The following is a 27722-nucleotide window of genomic DNA, read 5'->3' as shown; positions in this document are numbered from 1 at the left end:
GGCTAATTTTTTTTGTATTTTTAGTAGAGGATGGGGTTTTGCCATGTTGGCCAGGATGGCCTCGATCTCCTGACCTCATGATCCGCCCGCCTCGGCCTCCCAAAGTGCTGGGATTACAGGTGTGAGCCACTGCACCCGGCCTAGACTTTATTTTTTTAGAGCAGTTTTAGGTTCACAGCAAAACTGAGTGGAAAATATAGAGTTCCCATACGCCCCTCCTCCCACACACATGCACAGCCTCCCTCACTATCAACACACCCAGCCAGAGTGGTACATTTGTTATAGTTGAGGAACTTACATGGACACATTATCACTCAAAGTCCATAGTGTAGGTTAGGGTTCACTCCTTACATTGTCTGTGCAGTTTTTATAAATCATAAAGCCTTTATTTCTAATTTCAGTCCGTGGTCTTATTTTACACAACAAGGGTTTCCAGAGAGATAGGGTGGAAATGGGATGGGACTGGAGTAGAAACCTACTGACTTTTCTCTCTAAATTTTTCCTCCTTTCTTCATTAGATTTATCCAAGTTTAGCATAGTGGAAATTCCTTCTAGAATCTGGCAGATTGCTAAGTAATATTACTAGTTTCCAGCCCTGTTAAAATGTTTTTTGTGTGTGTTTCCACATAGTATTTCAAGGAGGCCTAACAGGAGAATGACTCAGGGATTGCTAGCTTTCCACCAACATAGCTTGGAAGTCCCTTTAACTCTTTCACAGAGATAGAGGGTCCCTCTGTACCTATTTTTATGTTGTTCCCACCTTCCCATTTTTCTTGATCTGGCAATTTGCTACTTATCTTCCAAGACTCAGCTCACCTGTCTATCCTCTCCCTAAAGCAAACTTTCCTGAACTCCTAGGCTGAATGTCTTACATTGTTCTCTGTTTCAATCTCTATTTTCACACCTGTTATACTGAGTGTTAGGTTATGGGGAAACGCCATTATTCATCTTCAATCCTTATCCCATGGCAAATTGCCTCTGGAAACTCTAGTAGATGTCTTATTAAGGGTGACCTTTGTCCAGGGAGGAGACCACCCCTATTAAATTACAGAGTGATTTGAATATCCAGCATTGGAATATGGGATGGGATGACAGAGTGCTGTAGCATTCCCTTCTTTTTAATTCTGATTACATTGTTTTGTATTTAAAAAGTAAGAACATCTACTTATGTATAGGTTAACCTAGACAGGACTTTATTAAAATGCTCTCTTAAAAAAAATTAGGTAAAGAAATGATTTCTTGAAAATCCATTCCTTTTATTGATTTTATTATGTTGCATGGAAATATAGTTTCACACACCATACTTTTACTAATAAATGTAAATAAGAACAAATTACTTTTGAACAATTAAAATAACCAAATATTGATTTTCAATAAAGTATATTTTGAAATAATTCTGAAGCCATAAAAGACTAAAATTCACTTTATGCTAAAATAAATCATATTCTCCCATAATGCAATTATTTAATTTTTTTAAAAAAAGAAACCACCCAATAAGAGTTTAATTCATTCGGAAATTTTTAGCATTTATAAATGCAATAGAGTGTTTCTACTATACTTACTGGCATCATTCTTTTCCTTAGCACTTATCTTCACACCGGAAGAGGTGAACCAGGTGATTATGCCCCCTGCTGGGGCTGGTTCTTCCTCTAAACAGTGACTTGGCCTGGCAATTAGGTGCAAAATTACCTACATTTACCCTAAAGATTTCTTCAGAGCTGTCAGTCTTCCTAAAACTACCCTAGCAAATAATACTTTTTCCTTTCTGCAAATACTGTTATTCAAACCACTGCATTTACCCCATTCCAAGCTTTCCATTCTCTGTTAAGAATTTCTCAGGTGCTCATGAAGTTTTAAAGGACAAGACTCCTCTCAGAAGTACATACTACTCATAAGCTCAAAGCAAATTAGGTTATTTTACAATCCTTGCTACAGGCCAGAAAATGAGCATTGAGTAAGTAATTATCCTAATTTGAAAAGGAGAAGACAAGTACAAAAAGAGATTGAGCAATTTTTTAAAAAAATCCTCTACATTAGTACTTTAAGGATTAAAATGTACCATACAGTCTGATGCTCAAAACAAACTCTTTTTGAGAACAGATATCATTTTACAAATAAAGACACTGAGGCTCAGAGATATGAGTCACTGCCTAAGGTAGTACAAATAGAAATCTATATTATTAGAACTTAAATTCAGGTTGGGTATAGTGGCTCATGCCTGTAATCCCAGTGCTTTGGGAAGCCAAGGCGGGATTCAATAGCAGCCTGGCCAATAGATTGAACAGCCTGACCAATACAGCAAGAACCTGTCTCTACAAAGTATGTTTAAAAAAAATAGCCAGGTGTGGTGGCACACCCTTGTAGTCCCAGCTATTTGGGAGGCTGAGGCAGGAGGATCACTTGAGCTCAGGAGGCTGAGGCTGCAGTAAGCTGTGATTATGCCACTGGACTCCAGCACGGGTGACAGTGAGACCCTGTCTCTAAAAATAATAATAATTATTAGTCAGAACTTGAACTCAAGTCCTTCGATTCCCAGCACAGAGAGCCTTTCCTTGCCACACCACAGTGCCTCTTGCTAACTTGAACATGGTGAGGAGCAGTGCAGCAGTCTGTATACCACCAACCAAAACTTGATTCAGTGGATGCTATGTAGATGCCGTGAAGTCTAAGTAAAATGAATCCTGTTGCCTTGGAAGAGGAATCCATGTATCATTTTCAATGTTGTTCTAGATAATCCTGATGTGCTTGATAAATGACAACTGGTATGTGAATAACCATACAATTGCCATAATTATAAACAGAATTACAAATGATAATAGACTGGGGACAAGCTACTAAGCAGTATGTTGAATACTAAAATAGTTCACATGGGAATGTATATTATTCAGCCTTCTGAAATGCACATTAAAGAACAATCTTGATTAAAATATCAATAAAAAATGGTTTTAAGATTCTGATTTCTTATAATATATTTTCCAATTTTCTTATTTAAAAATATAAAAAATGATTTATTATATCATAAATTTTTTAACTATAAAAATTGAGTTTTCTCTTGGAAAAACAACAACTTGCTAGTACCTTCCTTTTAAGCACATTTTGGTTATTAGAAGGCCTTCACTGTGGGAATAATCTTGCGGAAGAATTTATGACCTTGGGAATTTGTATTGTCAAAAATATAACCTGGAGGAGAGGGATAGCTAGCTGGGCAAGTTTCCTGTCTTTTCGGTGTGTACTCTACAGAGTACATGGTTACATCATCAAATGGAACGGAACTCTTTAAAGCAATATTTAAAGGTTTGCAACTCTCTGTTGGGATCAATTCATGTGGCACATAGTGAGATCTGAAAGTGCTCAAACCACCAAATTTTCCAGATGGGTTGGGAATCTGCTGCTGCTTCTTAATAAGTCCTTGACGACAACTTTCCCATGCTGGAAAATCTTCTTTCATGATGCTTTTTCCTTGGAAAGGAAAATTTTTACTTCTTTTTTGAGAAATTGGCCTGATGGGAACAACACAGTTGGCCTGATATGGAACATAGTCAAGATGGCTTGTGCTGTTTAACAGCATGCTACCTGTAGGAGGCACATACTCTGGTACTTTCTTGACCTCAGGTGGTGGGATTTCCCATGGTTGAAAACTTTCACGGAATTCAGTGCTTCCTTCAAACCGAGCATTCGGGGTCACTCTGGTGTGTACAGGTCTGCAGAGTTTTGCAGTTTCACCAATGAGACCCTGAAAGTCACACCGGTGAGTTGTGAGATCCTCAAAGCGTTGGTCAGTTGGTTTGTAAACTTCTTTTGGCCTTTCAAACTTGAGTTCAAGCTGATGAGGTATATAATCAAGGCGATGACTTGTAATACCATTAAAAGGGGCTGTAGAACGTTTGACCACAGAGGAGGGTTTAAAGCTTTGCCTAGGCTTTATGTCCTGAGGAACAAAGTCATCCTGAAATGTAGTTGAATTTCCAAATTTCACAGTAGGGGGGTGGTAAGTTTGTTCTGGCTTATAAAGTTCACTTTTATGAAGGTCCCAAGCTCTATAATCGTCTTGAAAATTAAAACAAAGCAAAAACATTTTTAAATGCTTTAGAAAACAACCATCTTCTAAAAATCATAACTGACTTCTCTCATTGCCAAACATCTTTCCATTTCCTTTAGAAATCTAAACAATAGTATCAGAATACAGTTTCTCTGATTCCTTTCAGATTCGTTCTTTTTCTTCATTTCCACCTTCCTCTACCCATCTCCTCACTTTAATACATGTAACTTTCCACTTTCACATTCATCTGATTACATAACAAAGGAAAAGCACATCTGAGCCTGATTGTGGATAGTTCTTGAAAGCCAAAAGGACTGTGTTGTAGGTGAGGACAGAGTTTAGGAGATTATGGTTGTATTCCTAGGAAGAGGTTGGGATTTTAATTACAACTCACAAAATGCTAAGGTACGTCTAAAATCCAGGGCTTGAAATAAAATCAAGTGCCCTTCATGTGTGGGCAAAAGTAATACAGGTATTACTCCTTGCTTTGGAGAGACTCATCAAAGGGGAGAAAATTTTAATTCTGGTATACTCTAGGAAGCCTACAGAAAGAATTCCTTGAGCAAAGATACAGGGTAACTTGTGCTATCCCAGAAAGATCACTGGCTTCAACTTTCCCTCATGAAATGGACTTTAAGGCATTCCCAAAAGATAGAGGGCCATCTAGAGGCCAGAGGCCTTAACTGAATGTCTTCAGAGGTGTTTGAAATTGTAGAATTTCAAGTGACCATCAGAGCAGAGATCTGGGGTTTGGAAGTTAAATAACCTTAAGCTTACTTCCTGCAGTTTACCTAGACTGTGGAGCATTTTGGGTCACTCTGGTGTATACAGAATAATGACTTGTAACACCATTACAAGTTGGTAATGGTACACTTCACTAAAACTGAAATGTTTATATTTCAACTAAGGATTATTTGTGTTTTCTATTTCTCCATGAGGAAGATAGTAAGCTAGGAAATACCATAGAATTGACTTCACCCCAAAATATGTATTTCTAAATACCAAAAGTTAATTTATAAAATATAGAAATTTATTACACAGGATAATGTACTAAAATCTGGACTAAAGTCTATGCAATATTTACAGGAAAGGTCAAACTTCTTTGAAAACTTATTATGTGGATATCTTCTTTGAAGAGAAAAAATGCGTATCCATTTCTGCCAAAATGGCCAAGTATTGGACTAAATGATTAAGTTACTGATGTCTGGATGACAGAGTGTACCTGACTCAAGAATAGGTGACCTTTAGGCCAGCAGAGACCTTTAAGACAAACTGACAGAAAAGATGAGCTAGATCAAGCATTGTTATTCTTGTAAACCTAAAATTGAAAATAATCAGTGAGATAGAAATGGGAGAATTGAAAAGGATGCCAGGAGGTCGAGCTAAGAGCTATGGAAAGCTGAAGTTACATTCAAAACAGACCTGTAAAGAAACAGAAATGATAACTAGGCAGAGGTGGCCAGTTAGTAAAGTGGCAATCAGAGCAGATGAGTGAAGGGAAGTGAAGATGCTGAGAGAGAAATCATGTAGCTTATTGCAGAGATGAAGGGAAAAGCTCTTCCTTCAAGCTCCCTGGGCACCTGATAGCTTTCCATTTTCAGTTCACATGAAGCTTTACCAGAGTCTTTTTTTTTTTCTTGAGGTACCATGAGGGAATCTCTCTTCTTTGCAAACTACAGTATAAAAGTATAACACTATTTTTCACTAGCTAAAAGGAATCATAGATGTTATTGAAGGTTTATAGTTCCACACAATCATATAGGGAGAATTCTTGCTACCACACAAGAGAAAAAAGATTTTCATTATAAGAGAGTAAACAGAAGAGAATATTTCTCCCTCACCAAACCAGCTTTGGTTTTCAAAATGGAAGCAAGAATTTGGACACTGAGAGACGGATGTGATAGCATACAATAGTATGAATGTAAATTCTACATAATTGCAGAAAATTGATTTTCTCCCTATAAATATGCCTATGCTCATATGCCTGGAATATTTATTATCTGTTATGGAATATTTGATAACATTCTAGCAGCATCTTTAAAACATCATAATCTTTATCATCTGTTTTTAGTGTTTTATGATACTTATGGAAAAACAAGAAAACAATGCTGTCCATGTCTAACAATACAGTTTGGTTATGTGGCAGCTCCGCTATCGCCCTTGTTAGATGTTTCCTCAGCTCACTTTTTATGTCTAGCCACTAAAATCTGGTTAGAAAGTTTATTCTCTTCTGAACAGGTTTAAGTCCAAGAAGTGCCTGCATGCACTTGCCCACTATTTGTATACACAGCTCCAACCCCATTTTAATATAGTGAGCTGTTCTAGGTTCTTCTTTGAGGACAAAAGTCTTGAGTTGCTTATGCTAGTTCTTTTTCCTGGTACTTGGGACTGCTCCCTGTGGTGTCTTGTGGTACCGAGGAATTGGAAACTACTTTTAGAAAGTAAGGGGACATCATCCTCGGCCTCAGCTTTTTCAATCTACATATCACCAATCTACTCCCATGGTTTTAATACTACCTGTAAGGTGGTGACTCCCAAACTTGAACCCCTACTTCAGACCTCCCTTCAAACACCAACTCACATATTTATCCACCTACTAGACATCTTTATTTGGATGTCCCTCAGATAAATGAAAACTTAGCATGCCCCAATTAATTATCTCACTCAGACTCACATTTCCCAGAAAATAACATATCAACGAAGTTTCTATTATGAATTTGGCATCTCAGGCTAAGGTTTTGTTTAATTGACTTTCTCTCCATCATTTCCTTCTCTCCTTTTCAAGTGGTTTTCAAATACTGTTGATATTACTTTCTAAATATTAATGTCTTCCTTCTTGAAGCAAATATGGAATGAATGGTAACCTGATACAATTGTCAAAAATAAGAAAAAGAAAAAAGAAGAGGCCACAATGTAAAATAAACGTCTATAAGGTCTATTCTCTTTCATTCTTGATATTTGTAATTGGTGTCTTCTCTCTTTTCGTTTATTAACTTCATTATCTTTTAATAGAACCAATTTTTGGTTTCATTTTTTCTATTATTTTTCTGTTTTCAAATTTATTGATTGCTGCTGTTATCCTCATTTATTTCCTTCTGCTTTGCTTTGGATTTAATTTGCTCTTATTCTTCTAGTTTCATGCAATGAAGGTTTAGACTATTGATTTAAGACTTTCTTTTCTAATATGAACCTTAAATGCTATAAGTTTTCTGCAAAGCATTGCTTTAGATGCATCTCTCAGATTTTGATGTACTATATTTTCATTTTCATTAAATTCAAAATATTTTCTAATTTCTTTTGTTACTTTTGCTTAAAGCCATTAGTTATTTAGGATTTTGCTGTTTAATTTCCAAATATTTGGAGATTTTCCACATTTTTTTCTATTATTGATGTCTAATTTAATTCTGTTATGATCAAAAACACACATTGCACGACTGCAAGTCTTTTATATTTGTTACGGTTTTTTTATGACTCTGAATATAGTTTATCTGGATGAAGCTTTCATGTGCACTTGAAAAGAATGTATATTCTGTTATTGTTGACAGAAGTGCTTTACAAATGTCAATTTGGACAACATTGTTGATAGTGTCGTTCAGGTCTTTATATCCTTATTCATTTCCTGTCTACGTTCTATAGATTACTTAGAGACAGTGTTGAAGTCTCCAACTACAAATGCATATTTTCACATTTCTTATGTTAGTACTATAAATTCTTGCTGCTTTGTATATTTGAAGTTTAGGATCTTGTGTTTGAGAAATGGAAAGCGGGTGTGTGGTGGTTCCTCTGTTGTCCCAGTCCAGCTTCAATCTTAGGCAGGCCCTGTGCCCCTGGGTCTCAGAAGCAGGGCTCTCTCAGAGCACCTGCCCCTTCACTTGATGTAGTAGGTCTCTAATTGTTGGTCCCAAGACAGTTTCCTGTTCTTTCTTCATGTTCAAGGTTTGGTTTTATTTTGCTTCTTCTTCTTGTTTTTCCTTTGTCTTTCATCAAGTTGCAATACATCTTCACCTATTCCTTGGGGTTGTCAGAGTGGTGCCTTTCCTGCAGTGGATTAATGCTTTTGCTCTGTAGGTTAGAGGCATTCAAATGGAGCTTCCTGCTTTTTTTTTTCTTTTGCAAAAACAACCATTTTTCTCTCCATGCCCGCACTATGAAGGAAACTTTCTGTGGTCTCCAGCCTTTCTCCCAATCTTTCTCATGATCACACAGTGAACATCCATAGGGAAGAGTCTGTGAGTGGTTTTGAACTCTCCCTTTAGTGTCTGAAGTTCTCAGAGCTTCTATACTCTCGCAGTAGCTCATACTCAAGTCTTTAGCAATTAAAGATGTAATGAATTATTTTATTCACTTGTGTAACAGCTAGTCTTCATTCCATGCCCTGCTTTGGGTGAAACAGTGCTTGCCTCCTGTCTCAACTGGGTGGAAGTTGTTTCTCCTCAGATGTCAGGCTAATTGGTTAACCTGTGATCTCAGCTTTCTAAAGGATTCATAAACATTTATGATTTTGTAGATTATCTGGCTTTTTCTTATTGTTATGTTGGCAACATAATCTTTCTAGCCTTCTGCATCCTACACAGAATCTGAATATTCTGGATTTCTTTATGGTGAGGTTTAAAATTACACCTTCAATTCTACAAATTCAATTTCCTTTATAGATATAGGGCTATTTTGACTTTTTTATTTCTTCTTGGGTTACTTTTGGTAAATTGTATTTTTCAAAAAATTTATCCATTTTATGTAAGTTGTAAATTATTGGCATATTTTTAAAAATAATATCTTTTTAATGTGTGAAAAATCAATCTTTGAATTTTAATCACAATATTTTGTTCATTTACACTTAATATAATGATCTAGCTGGGCTTAAGTTGATTGTATTGCTATTTGCTTTTGATTTTTCCCTTCTTTGTTCCCATACCCCTTATTTCTTGCCTTCTTTTGTATTAATAAATGGCATTTGTATTATCCCACTTTACTATTTTAACTTTCTATATTTTAAAAATAAAAATGAATTTTTGACTTATTATGAGATTTTTCTGGCTCCAATTTAAATGGATATTTTTACCACTTCTAGCATGGAAGAACCTGTAAGCAATTTAATTCTATTTAAATCCTCTAGCCTTTGTACTACTGTTCTAACATAATTTACTTTTATATTTGTGTAAAAACATAATATAGTAATTTTGACTTTGTCAATATTCTTTTATATTTACCCACATATGTACCCTTTCTGTGTGCTTCATCCCTTCCTGCATTTCATGCTTCTATCTGGAATAAGTTTCCTTTTAACTGAAGAATTTCCTTTAATGCTTTTTGTAGAAAGTATCTCAGCTTTTTCTTTTTTTGTCTGAAAACATTGTTAATTTGCTTTAATTTTTAAAGGCTATTTTTACTAGATATACAGTTTTCAGATTTGCTGGCTTTAAAATTCTAGATCCTTCTTGCACCTTCTGCATATGGTTTCATCCTTCTGTGTATGGTTAGCCAGTTTTTCCAGCCTCCTTTATGGAATAGGGATAAACAATTTCCCCACTGTTTATTTTTGCCAATTTTGTGGACAATCAGGTGGTTCTAGGTGTCTGGCTTAATTTCAGGGGTCTCCATTCTGTTCCATTGGTCTATGTGTCTATTTTTGTACCAGTACCATGCTGTTTTGTTTACTGTAACTTTGTAGTATAGTTTGAAGTCAGGAGATGTAATGCCTCTGGTTTTATTCTTTTTGTTTAGGATTGCCTTGGCTATTCAGGCTCTTTTTGGGTTCCATATAAATTTTAGAATAGTTTTTCTCTAATTCTGCAAAAAAATGATATTGGTAATGTGCAGATTGCTTTGTGTAGTATGACATTTTAATGATATTGAATCTTCCTATCCATGATCATAGAATGCTTTTCCATTTGTGTAGTCTATGGTTTCCTTCTCCATGTAGAGATCTTTCACCTCCTTCATTAGATGTACGCCCAGGTACTGTGAGTGTGTATGGCTATTATAAATGGGATTGTGTTCTTGATTTGATTCTCAGCTTGAAGATTATTGGTGTATAGAAGTGCTACTGATTTTTGTGCATTGATTTTGTATGCTGAGACTTTGCTGAAGTCATTTATTAGGTCCAGGAGTCTTTTGGCAGAATCTTTAGGGTTTCCCATGTATAAATTACATTGTCAGCGAAGAGACATAATTCGACTTCCTTTTTTCCTATTTGGATGCCTTTTCTTTCTCTTGCTTGATTGCTCTGGCTAGCACTTCCAATACTATGTTAAATATGAGTGATAAGAGTGGGCATCCTTGTCTTGTTCCAGTTCTCAAAGGGAATGCTTCCGGTTTTTTGTCCATTCAGTATGATGTTGGCTGTGGGTTTGTCATAGATGGCTCTTACTATTTTGAGTTATGTTCCTTCAATGCCTAGTTTGTTGAGAGTTTTTATCATGAAGTGATGTTGGATTTTATTAAATGCTTTTTCTGCATCTACTGAGATGATCATATGATTTTTGTTTTTAACTCTGTTTATGTGGTGAATCACATTTATTGATTTGCATATGTTGGACCATCCTTGCATACCAGGAATAAAACCCACTTGACTGTGGTGAATTAACTTTTTGATGTGCTGCTGGATTTAGTGTGCTAGTATTTTTTGAGGATTTTTGCATCTGTGTTCAGGGACCATGGTCTGTAGTTTTCTTTTTCTTTTTGTGTTTTTGTCAGATTTTGGTTATCAGGATCATACTAGTTTCACAGAATGAGTCAGGGAGGAGTCCTTCTTCCTCAATTTTTGGAATACTTTCACTAGGATTGGTACCAGCTGTTCTTTCTATGTCTGGTAGAATTCAGCTGTGAACCCATTTGGTCTGGGGCATTTTTTTTTTTTTTTTTTTGGTTGATTGGTTTCTTACTACTGATTCAATTTCCTTACTCATTATTGATCTGTTCAGGATTTCTGTTTCTTCCTAGTTCCATCTTGGGAATTTGTGTTTCCGAATTTATCCATTTCCTCTAGACTTTCTAATTTCTGTACATAGAGAAGTTCATAATATTCTCTGAGGATCTTCTGTATTTCTGTGGGATCAATTGTGATGTCACTTTTGTGATTTTTGATAGTGCTTATTTGGATGTCTTTTTTTGTTAATCTAGCTAGTGGTCTATCAATCTTATCTTTTCAAAAAATGAACTTTTTGCTTCATTGATCCTTTGCATGGTTTTGAGGGTCTCAGTTTCATTCAGTTCTGCTCTGATTTTAATTATTTCTTCTGCTAGCTTTGGGTTTAGTTTGTTCTTATTTTGCTAGTACTTTTGGTTGCAATGTTAGGTTGTTAATTTGAGATATTTCTATCTTTTTGATGTAGGCATTTAGCATTATAAACTTTCCTCTTAACCCTGCTTTTGCCACATCCCAGAAGTTTTGGTATGTTGTGTCTCTATTTTTATTTATTTCAAATACTTTTTTTTTTTTTTGAGACAGAGTCACGCACTGTTGCCCAGACTGGAGTGCAGTGGTGCAATCTTGGCTCACTGCAACTCCACCTCCCAGGTTCAAGATATTCTCCTGCCTCAGCCTCCTCAGTAGCTGGGATTACAGGCACCCATCATCATGCCTAGCTAATGTTTTGTATTTTTAGTAGAGATGGGGTTTCGCCATGTTGGCCAGGCTGGTCTCAAACTCCTGACCTTGTGATTCACCCGCCTTGGCCTCCCAAAGGAGGACAGTGAGAGTATCTTCCCATTGTGGCTTCTCTTCAGCTGTAGAATTGTTTTTAAATAGGTTATCTACAAAACCTGCAGCACATTCATACAGAGTGTGGAAGTACAACCTTGGCTCTTAGTGTTTTTGTTGTCTCATGCCTGAAAATCTGAAATACAAAATATCACCTTTGTTGACTAAGAAAGTTCAGTAGTGAGAATGCCAGAGGAACTCAAAATTCCTTATCCTTGAACTATAACCATAGGAGTGGAAGTATCAGAATCTACAGGAAACCCAGCTCATGGAAAGCTAGTAGTGTTGGTATAAGTGTGTGCGTGTATTGTGTGTACATGTTCCCAGCGTCGGGGACAACAGTATTACTGGTATTTTTCTTATGGATCTTGTAGAAAAAAAGAAAATCTTACTGTGATTGTATAAGAGACCAAATATAGTGGCTCATGCCTGTAATCCCAGCACTTTGGGAGGCCAAGGCGGGCGAATCACAAGGTCAGGAGTTCGAGATCAGCCTGACCAACATGGTGAAACTCTGTCTCTACTAAAAATACAAAAATTAGCCAGGCGTGGTGGCTCACACCTGTAATCCTAGCTACTCAGGAGGCTGAGGCAGGAGAATTACTTGAACCCGGGAGGCGGAGGTTGCACTGAGCTGAGATCATGCCACTACACTCTAGCCTGGGTGACAGAGCAAGACTCAATCTCAAAAAACAAACAAAAAAAGAACAAATTCATTTTCATCAATTATTATTTATGCCAAATTTGGCACAGTACATTTTCTCCTACGCATATCAATCTATTTATCAGCAATTACTCTATGCTACATTTAATTATAATATACTTCTTCACCATTCACATAGTCTTCACAATTTGTTCTTTGTGTAGTATGTTATGTGCTCAAAGATTTAAAAAACAGAAAAAACATTTTCTTGACCTCCCTAATAGGTAGGCTGATAGATGAAAGTATATTGATATCCTGCACTTTACTTACTCGTTGACTGGGTAGGCGTGAAATTTAAAGATAAAATAGGCATTTAACTATTACCTAAATAAAGTATGAATCATTACTTTGATTATTGATGGTATCACTCTTACAAGTGTTTTATATTAGGACATATCCATTCAGCTATTTTACATAACCAATGGAAAAATGTAATCCTATATATGTAATTACATTATTAATAAAAAGATATAAAAGTAATATCTACTATCATAAATCAAAATCAAAATAGGCCTAAAATAGCCTATTTTTAGGCCAGGCGCAGGGGCTCACATCTGTAATCCCAGCAGTTTGGGAGGCTGAGGTGGGTGCATCACTTGAGGTCAGGAGTTTGAGACCAGCCTGGCCAACATGGTGAAACCCCATCTCTACTAAAAGTACAAAAATTAGCCAGGCATGGTGGCGGGTGCCTGTAATCCCAGCTACTCAGGAGGCTGAGGCAGGAGACTTGCTTGAACCCAGGAGACAGAGGTTGCAGTGAGCCAAGATTGCGCCACTATACTCCAGCCTGGGCAACAGAGTGGGACTCCATCTTGAAAAAAAAAAAACAGCCTGTGTTTAAAAAACAAAGACCCCATTCCTCAAAAGTACTAGAGTATCTTAAAATCAGGTTTTTGGGCCACGCGTGGTGGCTCACGCCTTTGATCTTAGCACTTTGGGAGGCTGAGGTGTGTGGATCACTTGAGGTCAGGAGTTCGTGACCAGCCTGGCCAACATGGTGAAACCCCATCTCTACTAAAAATAAAAAAATTAGCTGGGCGTGGTGGTGTGCACCTGTAATCCCAGCTACTTTGGAGGCTGAGGTGGGAGAATTGCTTTAACCCAGGAGGTGGAGGTTGCAGTGGGCCAAGATCGTGCCACTGCACTCCAGCCTGGGTAACAGAACGAGACTCTGTCACAAAAAAAAACCAAAAACAACAACAAAAAAAAAACAGGTTTTTGGAAAGAAAAGCATACATGGCCCAACTTGTACTCCTCTAAGTCAGTTGCCTGCAAAGAGAAAGTATTCTCACCCTTCCACCATCCCGGAATTCTTAGAGGAGCAGGACCCCTATGTGGTAGTCTAACACTGTCTATCATGGGGTAGATAAGCCTATCTAATTCTGAGGTTCAGTATCAGGAAGCGTCTGCTTACAGATGAAAAGTTCATTCTCTACTTTGTCTTTTATCAGTGTAAAAGCAGTATTTTGCTTCTCCATCTGGCAACTCTTCTGCTTTATGAGTTGGTTCAGGACTTGAATGGAGAAAAGCATTGCTATTTATTTGACCTCAAAGATCCCAATAGTCTCGGTAGAGTTTCAACTTTTTCTAGGATGGGAAGAAAAGAACAATGCCAACTAAATGTGACATGAAGTGACAAATGTGACATAATGCTTGTTTAATGGCATCCTTTGTTTTTCATGTTTTGAGACAGAAAACTAACAAAGTAGATGAATTTGGATGGGAATGTGGGTCTTTTACCACTCAATCAGACAAATGGCCTATTTTCTTTTGTTACTATACAATACTATTTTGCCAAAGAGAGAAATGTTCTTTCCTAAGCCATGGAGGCTAAGTTTGGCAGCACACCAAAGTTATAATTTGATATTAGATGTTAAAGCTGGAAGTGAGTTTTAGTTTTTTGGCTCCTTCATGTATGAAACAGCAAGTTACCTCTATAGGTTGGGACAGTGTCCAATTTTCCTTTTTTAACTTGTCTCTCCAAAGGCCGGACTATTGCCACAGGCTGCACTTTATACGAATTAAAATCCCGTTTGTAGGTAGTACCAAGATCAATCTTCCCTTGTTTTGGTTTATATTCTTCTGGCACATGGCGAGGCTGTTTAACTATTTCATAAGGACAATAATCCGACCTGAAATATATAAATTTGAAACATAGCCTCACAAGTTCTTTTATTTCTAATTATTTCAATGAAGTATGGAAAATGTCAAGGCTTTTTTTTTTTTTTTTACTGGAAAAGTCTGAGAAGATATTAAAATGGTAATAGTTGATAAACTACTTGAAAGAAGTAACTGAATTTCTTATAAGGTCCTATCCAGTGACTAAATATCTTGAGAAAAGTAAATATATCAAAAATCCTAGTTTTTAAAACATCATTACAATAGATCTCAGTTAATTGGATCTTCAGTAAATAATATGCTCAAGTAATTGATTTTTTTTCTAACCTGGAAGGAAATTTCAGGTAAAATTTACTAAACCTGAAAAGTTTAAAAAATATATTACCCCTGAGTCCACTTTGTCAAAGTCCTTATTCATCTTACTTACAGTCTCTGGCAAACTATTTTGGCATACTTTCTTCTTTTTGAATTCATGCTGTTTTCTTGCTTATTGTTAAATGATTAGTAACTCTGGTCTTTAGACATAAATCACATTCAGATTATAGATGTGAGTGTTCCTAATCTTTGGATCTCCCAGAAGTCCTTGTCATGGATGGATGCCAGATGGTAATGCAGCCAACCTGGGCACTATGTAACATTATGTGACAGAGGTAGTACTGCAGACACTGAGGTAAAAACTGAGGAATGGAGAAGACCACAAACTTAGACTGATCAGGCCACCTAGGTCCAAATCCTGGTTCTGTCATTTACTAGCTGCAGGACCTTGGATAACTTCATTAACCTGTTTATGCCCCAGTTTCTTTATATATAAAATGAAACAATAATATCTTCTATCTCACAGAGTTGTTTTAAGGATATACACACATGCTTTGAAGACTGCTTCGTACATAGTAAGATCAATATGGTAGCCACCACTATTACTACCCCAAGACTTCAGGGATTGCTTTTTTCTTCTGGACTCTATTGACACGTGACTCATTTTGTGATTAAACTATCTTGTATTAACCAATACTTGCTGCGTATGTCTGTAAGTTCCCCAAAGAAACCCAAAACCCTCACTGAATTCTTCTATTCACAACATAACTTCTTAGACTAACTAACTGTTTTCTCACCCGCTTCAATCCATTTCAGTCTGGTTTCCAGCACTGCCACTTCCCTAATACAGCTCTAAAGTTCACAATGTCTTCCATGTGATTAAATTCATCGAACATTTTTAGTCCTCATCTTACCTGACCTCTCCAACAGTAATTGACATTATTGTCCACACTGTCTGTTTCTAGGAAACTTTCTCTTCCCGACTTCCTGATTATTTCTTTCCAGTCTCCTATGCAGCTTCATCTACCTCTACTCAGTCATTAAATACATGTTAGCGTTCCTCAAGACTTGGACCTACCTACACATTCTTCTTCTCATCCACTGTTCACTCCTGAGGATAACTCTTCTACTCCCACAACTTAGATTACTACCTAGATCGAAATAACCCTCAAATTTACATCTCAGCTTAGACCTCTTCTGTGAGCTTCATACCAGTATCTACGATGGTCTCTTGGATTCAATGCCATTGGATTCGATGGCAACTCAACACTTAATATGTCCCAAATCAACTCGCTATTTCCCCTCAATAAATGTGGTCCTTTTTGCTTTTTCTCTATTTAAGTGAACACTATCACCATCCTTTCAGACGCATAGTCAGAAATCTAGGACTCACCCTTTATACCTCAATTCTCTCCCCTATCTAGTCCATCATCAACTACTGTCAATTTTGCCTCATAAATATCTCTCAAATCTAACCATTTTTCTCCACATCTGCCACCACCATAATATACAAAGTTTTTGCAACAGCTCATTTGAATCACTTTAATAACTTTCGAAACTCATTTACCCACATCCACTCTAGTTCTCCCTCCAGTCTTTTCTCCACATGGCACCTGAAGTAATTCTTTCTCATGTAAATCTGATCAAGTCATTCTTGCCCTCATCTCCCTAGCCTCTTCCTTACCTTTCTTCCTCCCTAAGTCCACCCTCCACCCTCCACCAAAAAAACAAAACAGAAAAACCTTCATGGCTTCTTATTACTGTAGGACATAGACAACATGGAACATGGTTTAAAGGCTCTGCCTGGCCTTCCTCACTAGCCTCAACTCTCACTGTGCTTCCTCTTGCTTTCTCTGCTCCAGCTGGCTTTCTTTGATAATTTTCTCCTTCCCATGCTCCTTCCTGCTACAAGCTACTCTCTCTCTCTACTTGGAATGCATTTCCTTCCCCCTCTTAATCCAGTTAATTTAACATCCTTCAGGTTTTGACTCATTTTTCTCATTCCCCTGATAAAGTCAAACTGTTGGTCTGGTTGTCAAGGTACCTGTGCCTGTCCTTCACAGATTTTATCACTGTTGCAGTTTTAGAGTTATTTTGAGTAATGTTTTGATTGCCATTTCTAATAGATTGTAATATCCGTCAGCACAGAGATCATGACTGCTTTTGTTCACCACTGTATATCAGGTGACTAGTATAGTGCTTGATGCTTAATAAATGCTTAATAATTTTTTATTTAATGGATGAACAGTAGTAGAAATCACATACCTCTGCTTGTCAAGACATCTGAGTTGTTCTTTGCTCTTCCCAAATACGAACTAGAGGGGAATAGGCTAAAATGCAGTCAGGAAGTGAGAGAATCAGGAACGGAAAAGCAAAGAGTAAGCTCAGAAGTCCCAGTTTCTCTGGTTAGACTATTTAAGTGTCAGAAAGTATGCCTCCAAACCCAAAGCAGCTTTCTATGGAGTAGTAGTAGAGGGTGAATGCAGTCTTATTCATCTGATATATCCTGAAACATTTGATGTGTCTAGAATCCTACTCGTTCAGGGCAGGCTTCCTGCCAACTCTGGCAGTCATCTAAGTGAGCTACAACTGTACTGCTATAAAGGATCCAAAATCTTGTACAAGTTCAGACACCTCTTTACACAGTCACTTCCTGTACTATACAAAGGTACAGAATGCTTCTTTGTTTGTACAGATAAATCCACTTTCTACTGCCTAGTCAACACAGCCAACGTGAGAGAGTCAAGCAAGAGTTTCAAGCTCCTAGATTATGACTCTTAGAAATACTGCTAGTTTCCCAGTGAAAATATAAAGAAAAGATCCAATGTCTTACTAAGTGAAGAGATGACACTTTAATAAACGAATATTTTAGTTTTACTGGCATATATGGACCTTTGGGACATTTCTTGTTTTGTTTTTTTTTTTAAATTATTAAGGCTTACTTGAATAAGTCAACAGGGGAAATCCAGAATTGGAAAGCCTTTTAAAAGAAAGATATGGCAGGTTAAATTTTCTCAATTTCTACATTTAGAACTGGTTAAAAACAAAATCTTTGTTCAATAAACACAAATATTGTAAAATTTATTTCGAATCTTTAATATGAACCATTAAGGCATCAAGAAAAAAATATTAATTAAAGTGAAGAAAAAAGAACAACCATTCCCATTTAATCAATCTCAACCAGTTATTCAATTTCTTCATCTCATTTATCATAATCCATAATTATCTTAGTTATTTAGCTGATATTTTTATTTCTGGACTTTCCCACAGACTATAAACAACAGTAAAGCAAAGACCTTCTCTGTTTTATGTTCCATGTCATCCTCATTAAGCAGTCCAGTGCCTGACCTGCTGCACTGAATCAGTGGCAACAGAATCACCACCAATGCTCGTTAAAAATGCAGTTTCCTGAGACCCACTCTATTATCTACTGGCTCTTTTAGATAGAACTCTGGAGTCTGCAATTTTAACACTTCTAGATGGCACTACTGCATACCAAAATCTGAGGACTAAGTAAAATCTTCCATCTATGGAAGAGCCATACCCCTACACTAGTAACTAGAGTCACCAAAATATTATTACTGCAAGGAATGCCTGAAATGTTAAAAATATAAATATTAGACTAAAAGTTGGAAAGTCTCCACCTTTGCTATATAAGAATGAGCTGCATCTGAAATGAAAATAACTAACACCAAAATCTAAAGCTATTACAGAGCATTTTTAAAACCCTAAATTATAGAAATATGATGTCTGAGTTCCCTGAAAGCAGGAACTTCAACTTGTGAAAGGAAGATAAATCTTGGGGTCCCAAAATCACTAAGCTAAGGGGAAAAGTGAAGCTGGGAAATGCTTAGGGCAAACCTGTCTCCCATTCTATTCAAAGTCACCACTCTGCTCACTGAGATAAATGCATATCTGATTGCTTCCTTTGGAGAGGCTCATCAGAAACTCAAAAGAATGCAACTATTTGTCTCTTATCTACATATGACCTGCAAGCTCCCTCCCTGCTTCCAGTTGTCCCGCCTTTCCGGAAGAACCAATATTCATCTTACATATATGTTGACTGATGTGTGTGTCCCTAAAATGTATAAAACCAAACTGTGCTCTGACCACCTTGGGTACATATTATTGGGACCTCCTGAGGCTGTGTCACCGGCATGCACCCTCAACCTTGGCAAAATAAACTTTCTAAATTAACTGAGACCTATCTCAGATATTTGGGGTTCACAAACTTGACATTTTTATACTTAACACTAAGATTGTACCTTGAATATAGTACATACATTAACAGTTTAAATAAAATAATGAGTAAATATAATACTTAATCCACCTAACTGACAAAAATACAGAGATCAAAAAAGGTAAGTCCAAATGAAAAGTATAGACTTAAGAGGATTTTTGTTCATCACTCACTGAACAAATATTGGGTACCTAGTATGTGCTAGTAGGCATTGTATTCGTTTTCTAAAAATAGAATGCTGAGATAACAATAGACTTAGTTCCTGCTTTCATGAAACACTGAAACTAATCTAATGATAAATAACAGGAAGGTGCTTTGGGAGCTTACATAGAAGAATTTTACCTAATCTGAAAAGTCTCAGAGAAGGCTTTTTCAAGTGATAATTTAGTTGAGATCTACAGATTGAATGAGCATTAGCTAGGAGAGGGAAGGAAAACTACAGGTAGGGAAAACAGTATCTTGGAAGACTCTGAGACAAGGGAAACCTGGCACTTTCAAGGAAATGAAAAATGGCCCATGGAATGGAGCATAAAAGAGTGAAAAGGACGCTACAGTGAAAATGAATTAGAGAAGTAAATAGTGAGCAAACCATGCTTCTACATGATTTTGGTAAGGATTCTGGTTTATATTAAAGATAATGGGAAAGTTTAAGAGTATCTTAAGCAGAGAAGTGATAGGGTTTGGTTTGCATTTTAAAATTATTTGGGCAGGCTGAAGTATTGAAAACAGATCAAACTGCAAAAACTAGAGTAGATTCAGATATTATACTTAGAAAGCGACTGCATTCCTCTAGGTCAGGCTTGTCCAACCTGCGGCCTATGGGCTGCATGCGGCCCAGGACAGCTTCGAATGAGGCCCAATACAAATTTGTAAACTTTCTTAAAACATTATGAGATTTTTTTGTGATTTTTTTTTTTTTTTGTTTAGCTCATCAGCTATGGTTGGTGTTATTGTATTTTATGTGTGGCCCAAGACAATTCTTCTTCCAATGTGGCCCAGGGAAGCCAAAAGATTAGACACCCTACTCTAGGTGGTGGTGACAGTGAAAAGTAGATAAATATGAGATATTTTAAGAAGTTAAAAAAAATAGAACTTTTTATATCCCTTTTTTCTTCTCACACTTTGTCAACCTAACTTAATTCTCATTTTTCTGTTTTTTTTTTCAAGTTGTGACTTAACTAGTCTCTTGACTATTAGATTGGTTCAACTTGAATCAACTGAACAGTTCAATTTAAATAGCTAGAAAACTTTATTGACACCAGAAGAGTTGAGAGAAAAATAAGTAAAGCAAATAGTTACTAAATATTTACTTAAATGTAGTTACTCCTTCCATTTTACCATGGCATGCTCGAATTTCTTGCTTGGGTTTAAGACTCTGAGGTGGAAGAACATTGTCATACATAGCATATTTTTCCAAATATTCAGTTGTAGGGCAAAACACCCCAGAATTTTCATAAATCCTTGTGGTTCCACGTGGACAATGATGTCGCCTGTGCAAAAAATAAACTGAAAGATTAACCTTAAAAAAATTTTGTGTTATAACTGCATTTTAATCAGAGACCTCTAATAAACTCACAATTTCTAAATTCTAGAGCTTTACTAAAAAAACCAAAAACTGGGCCGGGCGCAGTGGCTCACGCCTGTAATCTCAGCACTTTAGGAGGCCAAGGCAGGCGGATCCCAAAGTCAGGAGATCGAGACCATCCTGACTAACACGGTGAAACCCCGTCTCTACTAAAAATACAAAAAAATTAGCCAGGCGTGGTGGCGGGTACCCTGTAGTCCCAGCTACTCAGGAGGCTGAGGCAGGGAAATGGCGTGAACCTGGGAGGCGGAGCTTGCAGTGAGCCAAGATCCTGCCACTGCACTCCAGCCTGGGTGACAGAACAAGGCTCTGTCTCAAAAAAATAAAAACAAAAAAAACCCCCAAAACTGTTTCCTCTGTAATGGTGTTTACAAAAACAATCAATAAATAATGGTCTATCCCTATGTGGTGGAAGCACAGCAATTAAGTGTCTCATAACAATTTAGTGTCTTCTTACACTATAGAAGCTGAAAAGCTAATAGGGAATTTCCCATGCTCTTGCAGAAAGGTTACACATACAATTTAGGTTTCACCTACTACGTGTATTCACATGATACTTTGATTCAGAAGAGAGCTACATAAGGAGAGAGTCAAGGCACAACATTTATTTTGCTTGCATAGAACATAATAGAGGCAACAAGAGATTGGAGCTAGAAGTTGTTAGGCAGCATCTTGATTTGCAAGCTGGTTTCCTAACTTGGCAGCTTCTTGACCTTGGAAGAGACGAGTGATTCTGGACTCTACAGCTCTGTTGCAATTTTCTGATTATGGCAGAGGCAGTGGCTCCCTTGTCAGTCCTGGTCTGTGGTATCTTTGTGGAAGCTTATTTTGAAAATGATTTCTTAAGTTCTTCCAAGTGAACTATATATATACTCCTTAATAAATTCCTTTTTGCCTAGACTAACCAGAGGAGATTACGTTATCCACAACTAAGAACCTTGACCAATATATCATATAAGCTAATAGTATACAGTTATTTAAGAGAATGAGAGTGGTCTTTATGCATGATCATTGGAAGTTGGTGAGACTGTAAATAGTAAAAAACCGGACTGTAGAATAGTATGCTCAGAATATTCTGTTTTTTTGTTAAAAAAAAAAAAATCAATGCAGGCCAGGCGCAGTGGCTCACGCCTATAATCCCAGCACTTTGGGAAGCCGAGGCAGGCAGATCATGAGGTCAGGAGATGGAGGCCAACATGGTGAAACCCCGTCTCTATTAAAAATACAAAAATTAGCTGGGTGTGGTCGCGCGAGCCTGTAATCCCAGCTACTCGAGAGGCTGAGGCAGAATTGCTTGAACCCGGGAGGCGGAGATTGCAGTGAGCCGAGATTGCGCCACTGCACTCCAGCCTGGCAAGAGAGCCAGACTCTGTCTCAAAAAAAACAACAACAAAAAAAATCAATGCATATGTAAAACAAGTCTTAAAGAACATTTGTTATCTGTGGAAGATAGAATTATGAAGGCGTTTTACAATATTATAGATATTTTTGCTTAGACTTTTATGATACCTCTTGTGTATTTATTGCATTGTCAAAAAATAAAAATAAACCCTTAAAAAGACAAAACTAACAACCACAGCCAAAAACAAACAAGAAGTAAAATCACACCATTCCAATGGTGGCCCTCAACATAATGAAGACTGAATTTCCTTACAGTTGAATGAGAAAGGAACTTGCGTTGAATATAAATTAGGAGAAAAGTAAAAATTTTCTCCTGCACACCAGTCTGAGGATTCATACACCCAAAGTTAATTTGTTGATATTTTAATCTATATATAATTATGAACGGTGTTTATTATGAGACTATTAAAAAAACTGCTTTCCATCAACATGTAGGTGTTTTCTTTGAAGAGGATTACAAATACACCAGGGATTGACAACGTTCATATTTACTTAGCAAATAATGATCTAATCCCTGGGTCAATAGTGAAGCTGAGGAAGGAGAGGACTGTGTTTACAGGTGATGGAAGGTTGTTAGGCAGGACTCACAGTTGGATTCTATATTTCAGGGTAGGGACTACTTACTGACTTTTCAGTCAGGCGGATCCCAAAGAACTGCTGCCTGGACGGGAATCGGAATATGGTCTGGCTGGGAGGATAGAAAGGTGCAGATGAAAGAAAATGTGATATGGGTTGCAGACTCAGGGCCTTGAGCACTGTTCTTTCTCATCTTCGTGGTGGGGGATGATGGGGTGGAAATGCACTCTCCCAGTCGGATCACATCCCACTACTCACCAGTCTTATATCCCGTCGCGGCTTCACATATATTACTTACCTGGCCCGGGTGGCATTTTACTTTGCATCCTTGATTGGGAGTCTCAGGGGCTACGAACAAACGTTTTACCCCCGGGTAGCAGGCGGGTGAGGAGCGAGTATTCGCGGAGCGGGATAAGTGGGGATGTCGCTGCGCCCTCGTCCCTTCATCTCCGGGGGACGGCCACTCTCAGGGTTCCCGAGGAGCCGGCTCCGTGCACCTAGGCCCTAGGTCGGCTCCCAAGCCCGGGCCCGCCGCTACACCAGCCGTTTCTTACCCGCAGCTACAAATCTGACACAGACACCAGCTCCTCATACTCTTGGCTCCCATGCTTTCCTCCACCGCGCCTCAGCACTTGCAGCTTCTCCACTCCCACAGCGCCCGCCGTAGTCAAGGCAACAGAGGGATGCCCGGTGACAGACTCGGCGCCGGCTTCCGGCGGCGTCAGAGACGTGCGGGTGAAAGGTCGAGCGTCCACCGGCCCCGCCCCCTGGCGCGCGGGCGTGTCGGACCCGCAGAGCTCTCGGACTTTCGGAAGCTCTCGGTGGTTTGCGACCCGAGAGAAGGAGCGGGGCTGGTGGGGCTGCTGCAGCCGGTGAGTGTGGGCTGGCGCTGGGGGCTGGAACCTCCTCGGCCAGCCTCTGGGCGGTGCCGGAGGAACCCGCTCGCTGCGGCTCTGAGGCGGGAACAGGGGCTGGGGCCGAGCGCGGGCTGGGAGCTTCGGTCCCCGGAGTGTCGCTTCCCGTCTGGGGCCGGGGCGGTCGCCTGTCTGTGTGGACCCAGGATCCTCAAAGAGAACGAATCTGGGACCCTGCAGAAATGAAGGGCATGTAGTGTAGAGGTTTTTCCTTTTTATTTAGAAAGGAATGAAAGACCGGCAGTGCACCTGCTTGGATAATAAGCACGTGACCCAAAACTTTGTTGGGACTCCATGGGCAGGAATAAAGCTAGGTATTTGACCTCGCGCGAGGACGAGCGAGAATGTCAGAATGAGGGACTTGAGGGAAGACTGAAGAGAGAAAGGGAGCATCTTCTTCAGCATTTTCTCTCCCTCCTGGATGCTACCCTTCCTGTACGTGGTCATTGGCCTGAAGATGTTTACTCGAGTACTCCTCCACCGGCAGGGTTACTGGTGTCACTGTGCACTCAGTCCCCTCGAGCTGCGTGATTCATCGCAGCCTTTGGATCCGGAAGGATGAGCAAACTCCTTAAGTGTAATCGTGGTAGGATACTGACTTTAGTGCTCGAACTGGACTTAGGCCTTGGTGGTCTATCTCATAGGGGTTTGAGAAACCTTGCCACCTCCCAGCGTTTATTATTATTTTTTTCTTTTGCCCCGACCTTTAGCCTCTGGGCCATTTGTAATACATATTTAATTTTTAGTCACAGGAAATAAGTAATCATGGTGCTCAACAGTTTGGATAAGATGATTCAACTCCAGAAAAACACTGCCAACATCAGGAATATTTGTGTTTTGGCTCATGTTGACCATGGTAAGAATACTTTTTAAATGGCTTATTTTGATAAATAAGGGAGGTGTGTCTCTGTATGTCTCAGTGGAGTGAAGCTGTGGGCAGCTGAGAGTGGTGTTTGCTAAGAAGCAAGTCTTCTTTCTTTAAAAGTTTTCTGTGATGTTAGGGAAGCCTGCTTTGCTATAAAGCATTTGAAATGAACACGGTTACCTAGTGAGTAGCATTCTTCTATATATTATGTCATGTTGTTTTTTAAAGCAGAACTTGAATTTTTTGTTTTTGAAATGGCTTTACATATAAAATGTCTGTAGTCTTGACATAATGTGCTTAGAGTCTGTGGTATGTGATCCTATTTAATTCATCAGATATTTATCAAACGTCTGTTAAGTTCAAGATATTTTGCTTAGTATGTCTGAAGGTGGAGATTTATGAGTAGGGCACTAGCCCAGGGGAGGTTTTAAGGGGGAGCAGAGCAAAATGAGACAAACAAGAGAAAAAAGTAGACTCTAAGGTTGGGAGAACTAGAGGATTAGGAAGTGAGGGGTTAGGAAAAGACCTCACAACATAATTAATATTAGAGATGACACTTGAAGGGGGCTCAAGATGACAATGGAGATAATCATTACAGGTGGGAATGTGTCATCAAGGGGAGAGGGAAATATATGTGGTCAAAGCCCAGTATATGGGAAAGGCAGAGATAGCTAACCCATGGTATGTTCTTCTGACAGTTACTGCTGTAACCCCATAGCTCTCCTTCATGCTAAGCCTCCTCTTGATTTCAAACCTCTTGGTAGTTTAGGTAACCACAGCAAAGTGATTGGGATGGGCATATGAAATAAAACATATTTACCATCCTGAAGATGAAGGACTAGTTGGCGAGGTGAAGAAGCAGGCTGAGTCATATCTCATAGAGCTGCTCATGCCAGCTAGGAACTGGGATAAGAGTTGAGTGCTCCAGCTCTGGAGTTAGACAACCTAAGTTCAGATCTCCATTTTCAAGTTACATACCTTGCCTTTTTGAGCTTCAATATACAGCATCTGTAAAACAGGATGAAAACTATACCTGCTTTATAGGCTATAGGATTAAATGTGATAATAATGAGAGGGAAGGTAAACGCTTCACCATGAAAACGATCATTAATGTCTACTATTAGGCAGTAGGGAGCCTTTGGGGGAAAACATGGAGCAGGAATGATGTAATCAAATAAAACATGAGAAAGATTAGACTGGTAGACATGCTTAGGATGGATCCAAAGTCAGAGGTTAGGTGGCTGTTGTCATTGATAGAAGAGCTGAAGTGATGTGAGTATGGAAACTGACAGAAAGACAGATAGTGGATCACTTTACAAGTGAAGCCAGCTGAGAATGAGTTTTAGTACAAATCCAGTGAGTAACCCCTGCCTCCATGAGTTTTTATAATTTTACTGCTCACATTTTGAGAATGTGAAGGCTGATAAAAGGGTTTTTTTTTCTTTATGAATTTAATCAAGTGGAAAGTTAGTGGGGTGTAACAAATTGCTTTAATGTATTGTTTAAAATTATGTTAAGCTGCTACTCTCCTAAAAAACCTGGGATTCATCCATTCAACAAGTATTTTCTGAAGGTCTTCTATATGACAAGCGTTGTTCTGGTCCTAGGGATACCGCTGTGAATAAAGCAAAGTTCCTGCTTGCTTGATAATTATTTTCTAGGGAGGTATATACTTGGTGTACTTAGAATAAATTCAGCTTTATTGGGTAGCAGGAAAGTGATGCTCTAGGATTATATGCTAATACATATTTACATTGCAGACAGATAGCAGTGTTAAATATCTTCAGTTCTCCTACTCAGTGGTCTCTGGTTTGAACGATACAGAGATTCCATAGCTTTGCTGAAGTTCCTAAAGTGCAATAAAGACTTGTCTTGAAGGAAAAAAACCCTCCTTTGCTTACTCCAACCCAGTTGTAGTAATTATGCATACCCCTGACATTCTTTACACAGAATCACCTGTTTATATCACATAAAATTTCATAGACTTTAGTTGTATGTAGTCTGTTTAATAAAAGTAACTATAAATATATTCGAAGATTCTTTTGCTTTAAAGTAGATTCCTAGGTTTAGATTTGGATACTAGGTTTCATTGGTTGTTACAGTATAGTTTATGCCCTCCACATGCTGTATTACAAACAGTAAGAGATATGGATAAAGTTCCTGAATTTCTTTGATAAGTAAGTATTTTCTTAAGACAGTTTAGCAAATTCCAGCTGAGGCCATGCATGGGGAAATATGGCAAAAGAGTATGTTCTCTAAAGTTACTTGACAACTTTTCAGATGAGGTTGATTAGATCCACAGGGTTGGAGATAAGATTACAGCATTATAGAGTGCTAGCATCTGTGTCCTTCCAGATGATATTCTGTTCAAAAGCCTAATAAATCTCTTTTGTCACCTAGCATAGGTAAATAGAAAATCTTTGCTAAACCAATTCTTATGACCAGATTTTAAATCTATAGGTATGATCCATGACCCCTTTTAAAAAAGATATAGATTTGAATTGATGTTGCTATTTTATTTTAACAGGAAAAACTACTCTGGCTGACTGTCTTATATCTAGCAATGGAATCATCTCCAGCCGCCTAGCAGGCAAGGTATGTTATTATTTTATAAATACTTGTTGCATTTCAGTATTAGCTATCAACAATGTGATGAACCATTTTCTGTGTTCTTTAGCGATCCAAAAGGGTATAAAATATAGTTCTTGCGTCTAAAAGCTGCCAATCCATTTTGCAAGATAAGATTGCTGAGGAGAAAAATAGTTACTTCTGTATTGCTTTGTATTGCTTTATCCTAAGTGTAAAAGTGAGTTTTTGCAGCAAGCAAATGATACACCATTGTGGAAGATTTCACAGCGAAGGAGATTCTTTGTAGGTGAATGAGTTGAGTGGTTTGAGGAGAAGACAGAAAAGCTACCAGGTAGTGGGAAATAAGACGGATAAAGGCTAATTTGTGTGTTGTGCTTTATTTGAGTGGAGCGTTTGCCTAGAGACTAGTGACAGAGAAAACACACTGGCAGGGAGAATAAGATTATAGAAGACCTTAAAAGTTAACCTAAGTATCAAAGGAAAGCTGCTTGTGCCTGAGGATTGTGATGAAAATAGTGGGTTTTTTGGTTTTTGTTTTTGAGACAGGATCTCACTCTGTTGCCCAGGCTAGAGTGCAGTGGTGTGATCATGCACGGCTCACTGCAACCTCGCCCTGTTGGGCTCAGGTGATCCTCCCACCTCAGCCTCCTGGGTACCTGGGACTACAGGTGCACACCA

At 38.3% G+C, this 27722-nt stretch overlaps 2 protein-coding genes across 6 annotated transcripts in view; one reads left to right on the top strand and one right to left on the bottom strand.

Annotated features, from left to right (window-relative positions):
• Positions 1-1250: 1250 nt before the first annotated feature.
• Positions 1251-23360, bottom strand: SAXO2 (stabilizer of axonemal microtubules 2). 3 transcript variants are annotated; one of them, XM_031002070.3, is made up of 4 exons: positions 23231-23360; positions 20425-20604; positions 14374-14573; positions 1251-4047 (listed from the first exon to the last, which is right to left on the bottom strand). In XM_031002070.3, exons 1-4 carry the CDS (start codon positions 23281-23283, stop codon positions 3104-3106), a joined length of 1377 nt encoding a protein of 458 aa, XP_030857930.2. In that variant the 5' UTR covers positions 23284-23360; the 3' UTR covers positions 1251-3103. The 3 variants fall into 3 exon arrangements, with proteins under 3 accessions (XP_030857930.2, XP_063554845.1, XP_063554846.1); XM_063698775.1 differs by lacking the exon at positions 23231-23360 and adding an exon at positions 22975-23164; XM_063698776.1 differs by lacking the exons at positions 14374-14573; positions 20425-20604 and having other exon boundaries at positions 22975-23345.
• A 2-nt stretch (positions 23361-23362) lies between these two features.
• The window catches only part of EFL1 (elongation factor like GTPase 1), a 129634-nt gene continuing 125274 nt past the window's right edge, over positions 23363-27722 (top strand). For 2 of the 3 annotated variants that reach the window (XM_031002416.3, XM_055362799.2), the window contains exons 1-3: positions 23363-23548; positions 24337-24446; positions 26983-27050. In XM_031002416.3, the coding sequence (XP_030858276.2) occupies positions 24356-24446; positions 26983-27050 (159 nt within the window). In that variant the 5' untranslated portion in view covers positions 23363-23548; positions 24337-24355. Of the gene's footprint in view, positions 23549-23692; positions 24177-24336; positions 24447-26982; positions 27051-27722 lie in introns of those variants that run through there. The other variant, XM_063698774.1, reaches the window with a different exon arrangement.

The sequence above is a fragment of the Gorilla gorilla genome, chromosome 16, assembly GCF_029281585.2.
Source record: "Gorilla gorilla gorilla isolate KB3781 chromosome 16, NHGRI_mGorGor1-v2.1_pri, whole genome shotgun sequence".
NCBI lineage: Eukaryota > Metazoa > Chordata > Mammalia > Primates > Hominidae > Gorilla > Gorilla gorilla.
Note: the sequence above shows the minus strand (reverse complement) of the source record. Positions and strands in the feature narration are given on the sequence as shown.

Coding starts and splice junctions, on each gene's coding strand:
- SAXO2 (XM_031002070.3), bottom strand. CDS start 23,283: ATGGGAGCCAAGAGTATGAGGAGCTGGTGTCTGTGTCAGATTTGTAGC. Junction 20,605..23,230: donor TGTCAGATTTGTAGCTGCGG/GTAAGAAACGGC, acceptor TTTTTTGCACAG/GCGACATCATTGTCCACGTG. Junction 14,574..20,424: donor GAAGGAGTAACTACATTTAA/GTAAATATTTAG, acceptor TATATATTTCAG/GTCGGATTATTGTCCTTATG.